Here is a 4,896-nt window from a genome sequence, read left to right on the forward strand (position 1 = left end):
CTGGACAGTGGCCAGGCAGAAAGGGACCTGGGAGCACTGATGGACAGCAGGCTGGACATGAGCCAGCAGTGTGCCCAGGTGGCCAAGGAGGCCAATGGCAGCTGGCCTGGATCAGGAATGGTGTGGCCAGCAGGAGCAGGGCAGTGATTCTTCCCCTGTACTCGGCACTGGTGAGGCCTCACCTCGAGTGCTGTGTCCAGTTCTGGGCCCCCAGTTTAGGAAGGACATTGAGGGGCTGGAGCGTGTCCAGAGAAGGGCAACAAGGCTGGGGAAGGGTCTGGAACACAAGTGCTGTGAGGAGTGGCTGAGTTTGGAGCTGGGGTTGTTTATCCTGGAGAAGAGGAGGCTCAGGGCAGACAAGGTGCTGTTAGGTCACAGGTTGGACTTGATGATCTCAAAGGTCTTTTCCAACCTCACTGATTCTGTGATTCTCTGAAAGCACCCTTGAAGCAGTTGCAGGATGAGCCCTGGGCCTCCTCTTCAGAAGGTCCAGCAGCCCATGGCCCTCAGCTTCTCCCCACAGGCCCCAAAGCCCATCCTGTCAGTCCTGCAGAGCCTCTCCAGCTCCTCCTCACTGCCCCACAACAGGGAGCCTCACAGCCACACACAGCAGTCCAGATGTGCCCCCCTGGCCTGTGCTGCCTCTGGCAAGGGAACAGCACGAGGCACTGCAGGACCCTGCAGACAATTCATGAAGCACTTGTAGGATGATCCTGCTCACCAAGGGATGTTCCCATGGTGCCAAGTCAGGAACTGAAATGGGGAGTGGGGCCAGAGAGGAAAGGGCAAACAGGGATGGGCTGTTTGCAGGGGAGGGGACAGGGATGGGCAAGAGGAAGAAATGTGGATGAGGAAAGAGGAAAGAAAGCAAAGGTGAAGCAAAGGAAATGCTCAGGGCTGTTTGGGGGTGGCTGCCAGGCAGCCCTGGCTCTGAGCAACAACGTCTGCAGTGGGACAGGAAACTCACAGCTCATGGGAACAAACTTTCTGGCTGACTTCAGAGGTCACAACAAAGCTGAGTGGTTTCCCTCCCATCCCCAGCCCTTGCTGGCCCCCAGGGCTGATGGTGTTTGTGCTCACTCAGGTTCATCTCCCCACACCAACAGCATGGGGTGCTCACGCCTGCTGTGTGCAATGCAAACAGGGCTCCTGAGCCAGTGCTGCCGTGTCTCTGCCTGGAAGGATCAAGCAGCTCTGGGAGCTGGGGGAGAGGCCAGGGCTGCCAAGGGGGGATGTTGTTGGCAGCTCCATGAGGACGCTCTGGGACGCTGCCCTGGGCTGTCCAGCGCAGTGGGGATGGATCAGCCCCTGCTCTGCTGCTCCTTCCCGGCTCCCCCAGGGACCTTGCAGAGCCCCAGCCATGCTGTTTGCCCCCAGCCTGCCCACGGCCACCCTGCAGCTGCTCACGGGGGTTTTCTCTGCTCAGCATTGGCCTGGGCGTGTTCTGGAGAGAGCCTGGGCAAGGAGCCTCGAGCCCCCAGGCCCTGCCCTGAGGCGTCAGCTGTGCCCCAGCAGTGCCCATGGCCTGTCCCTGCTGCAGCCCCGGCACTGCCACCCCCAGCACTGGCAGCGACCCCGAGAGCACTCAGGCCCTACAGCAACACGAGGGGCAGCAGGGCAGCGGGGCAGTGGCACGGGAGCAGCACTGGCAACACCAAGTGCTGCTGCTCCTTGGCACAGCTGCTGTGCCACCCCTGATCTGCCCCAGCTCTGCACACAGACATTGCTGCTGCAGCTCCACAGAAGGGAACAAAAGGGGATCTCTGGTGAAAACTTGGCTGGGAGATCCTTTAGTTTGTTTAAAGCCACCGAGAGCACAGCTCCTCATTGACACAGACTGTAGTCACCACAAAGGTGGGGAGAAGAAAAATAGGAAATGGCACAATGACATTTATTTGTGGATGTTAAAAAACTAAAACAAAGGAAAAAAACCCACAACCGACCAACAAGAACTATCAAAGATGACTCATATAACAAGTGACTTTCAGAAACTGGCAACCAGTTTAATGTTTCTGAAATTGCCCAGTCATCAGTCTCCACACTGCAGCCTTGAGCTCCTGGTTCCTCAGGCTGTAGATGAGAGGGTTCAGTACTGGAGGCACCAATGAGTACAGAACTGACACTACCAGATCCATGGATGGGGAGGAGATGGAGGGAGGCTTCAGGTAGGCAAAAATGGCAGTGCTGAGAAACAGGGAGACCACAGCCAGGTGAGGGAGGCATGTGGAAAAGGCTTTGTGCCGTCCCTGCTCAGAGGGGATCCTCAGCACAGCCCTGAAGATCTCCACATAGGAGAAAACTATGAACATAAAACAACCAAAAGCTAAAAAGGCACTAACAGCAAGGAGCCCAAGTTCCCTGAGGTAGGAATGTGAGCAGGAGAGCTTGAGGATGTGTGGGATTTCACAGAAGAACTGGCCCAGGGCATTGCCATGGCACAGGGGCAGGGAAAATGTATTGGCTGTGTGCAGCAGAGCATTGAGAAAGCCACTGGCCCAGGCAGCTGCTGCCATGTGGGCACAAGCTCTGCTGCCCAGGAGGGTCCCATAGTGCAGGGGTTTGCAGATGGACACATAGCGGTCATAGCTCATGATGGTGAGGAGAGAAAACTCTGTTCCAAGGAAGAAGACAAGCAGGAATAGCTGTGCAGCACATCCTGAGTAGGAGATGTCCCTGGTGTCCCAGAGGGAATTGTGCATGGCTTTGGGGACAGTGGTGCAGATGGAGCCCAGGTCAGTGAGGGCCAGGTTGAGCAGGAAGAAGAACATGGGGGTGTGCAGGCGGTGGTTCCAGGCTACGGCGCTGATGATGAGGCTGTTGGCCAGGAGGGCAGCCAGGGAGATGCCCAGGAAGAGGCAGAAGTGCAGGAGCTGCAGCTGCCGTGTGTCTGCGAATGGCAGGAGGAGGAAGTGGCTGATGGAGCTGCTGTTGGACATTTTGAACCTCCGGGCATTGGAACCTGTTCATAGAGAAAAAGACAGTGACAAGTCAGAGAAGACTATCCTAAGCATAGTCCAAGCCCTTTCTCCCAGCCCTGTCACTCTGTGTCACCCAATTTCCCTTTTCTCAGAGCTCTTCCTCCAGCCCCATGCCTGGAGCTCTGCTGGGATCTGGCCCTGTTGCTGTGACAAGCAGTGGCTCTGCCCATGGACACTGAGGAGTCAGCTCTGCTCTGCAGCAGTGGTCATGGCAATGGGGGACAGGGACCAGTCCTGGGTTGGACTTCATCAGACCAAACTGCCCCTAAGGCAGAGGAGCTTGGCAGCATCTCCTGTCCCAGGGCTAAGGAACAGTGACAGCCAAAGGCAGTTTGAGAGGATTTCCTGCTGTGCTCAGGGAGAACAGAGAGAACTGTGCAAGGCAAGAGGATTGGCTGTAACTCAGTGAAGGGTGAGGGGAGCTGCTCTGGTGCTCCATCTGTTCCCAGCTGCCCTTTCTGAGATCAAGGGCAGTCACTGTGTTCCCCTGAAAATCACCCTGACACAGCTGAGAGCAGAGGGACTCACAGCAGAGCCAAATGGCTCAGCCTTTCTCAGAGTCTCAGCCCCACTGCTGGCCAAGGACACTCCTGTCCCCCAGTGTCCCCTGGAAGGCAGCTCACAGCTTGGATGGACACCCCGAGGACACACCAAGGGTCCTGGCCATGGAACTGCTTGAGGAGAGTCATTTCATTGCCAGCCTGCCAGCCTGCCCTGCCCAGAGCTGCCCAGGGCAGAGGGAGCTGGGACACCTCATTGCTGTGCTCACCCTGCACAGGAGGAGCCCCAAGGGCTGCGCCTGACCCTGCAGCTGCAACTGCCATTGCCAGAGAGCCTGTCAGCAATGCCAGGAGCAGCTGAGCAAGGCAAGGAGAGAGACAGCCGAGCCCTGAGGAAAAGCCTTTCCCTGCCCAGCCCTGCACAGCCCCTCGCAGGCAGCAGCAGTGCAGGACAGTCGCCCTCAGGCCCTGGTCAGCAGGGAATGGGCAATGGCAGGAGAGATGCCCTTCATCTCTGGTGCTGCTCTGCCGGCCCAGGAGGGGACTGAGGGCCCCGAGCCCCCGGGCTGAGGGCTGTGCTGGCTGCCAGGGGACACAAGAGCTCTGCTGCTCAGGGCAGCTGGCAGATCCCCTGCCCTGGCAAAGAGCCCTCAGGGCTGCAGGAGCTGCTCTGCAGGACAGCCCTGGGCACCCCTGGCTGCACCCCCACCTTCCCAGCCTGCAGCCATCCCTGGCAGCAGGAGCTGTCCTGCCCTGTCCCTCTGACGGTGCCCAGGGCAGCCCCGCTCTGCAGCACATCCTCCCCCAAACCAGAAACACCAGCAGAGCCATCCTTACAGTCATATCAGTGCTGTCATGTGTCAGCTTTAGGAGATCCCTGCAGCCAGAGACTTACTGTGTCAGAAGCTGTGAAGATTTCTCCATGAATAAGCTCAGAATTGTCCTTCCAGTTGCTTTAAGCCTCTGTCTGCTTCACTCCTCTCAGGTACCTGCAGGCAGCACCCTCAGCCCTGCTGGGCTGGGAGAGAAACTGCTCCTCAGGAGAAATGTCTTTTTGAAGCTCTTCTTGGTTGCCAGGAGTTCCCTCTGTGCCAGGAGCCCAGCCCAGCTCAGCAGCACAGCAACAGCACAAGGACTTTAATGAGCCTCTCAGGGATTTGGTGTTGTTTACATGAGACTCAGTCCCTGAGTGTGTCTTCAAAAAACTTCTCAAGAACTCAAAGTTTCTTGAAGTTTTAATGGATCTCACTGAGAGACATGACTGAGAATGTGTCCCCAGGTTCCAGATGGAGCAGAACACTGGAGGTAGTGATGACAGCTGGGGACAAACAAGGCAAAGGTGTCTCTGATGCTGAGCAAACCTGGATGTGTTTCAGCAATGCAAAGGGCCAAGGCCTGATGCTCAGGGCTCTTCCCGG

The 4,896-nt window shown here is 57.3% G+C and overlaps 1 protein-coding gene across 1 annotated transcript; it reads right to left on the reverse strand.

Moving 5' to 3' along the window:
* Positions 1-1,887: 1,887 nt before the first annotated feature.
* Positions 1,888-4,569, reverse strand: LOC146421886 (olfactory receptor 14J1-like). The gene is made up of 2 exons (XM_085046809.1): positions 4,374-4,569; positions 1,888-2,959 (listed from the first exon to the last, which is right to left on the reverse strand). The coding sequence occupies exon 2, from the start codon at positions 2,934-2,936 to the stop codon at positions 2,004-2,006; it is 933 nt and encodes a 310-aa protein (XP_084902935.1). The 5' UTR covers positions 2,937-2,959; positions 4,374-4,569; the 3' UTR covers positions 1,888-2,003.
* Positions 4,570-4,896: the final 327 nt, after the last annotated feature.

The sequence above is a fragment of the Lichenostomus cassidix genome, unplaced genomic scaffold (genome assembly GCF_008360975.1).
Source record: "Lichenostomus cassidix isolate B80296 unplaced genomic scaffold, HeHo_3.0 HiC_scaffold_46, whole genome shotgun sequence".
Taxonomy (NCBI): domain Eukaryota; kingdom Metazoa; phylum Chordata; class Aves; order Passeriformes; family Meliphagidae; genus Lichenostomus; species Lichenostomus cassidix.

Bases quoted from the DNA above. Each gene is read 5' to 3' on its own strand.
- LOC146421886 (XM_085046809.1), bottom strand. From the start codon at position 2,936: ATGTCCAACAGCAGCTCCATCAGCCACTTCCTCCTCCTGCCATTCGCA.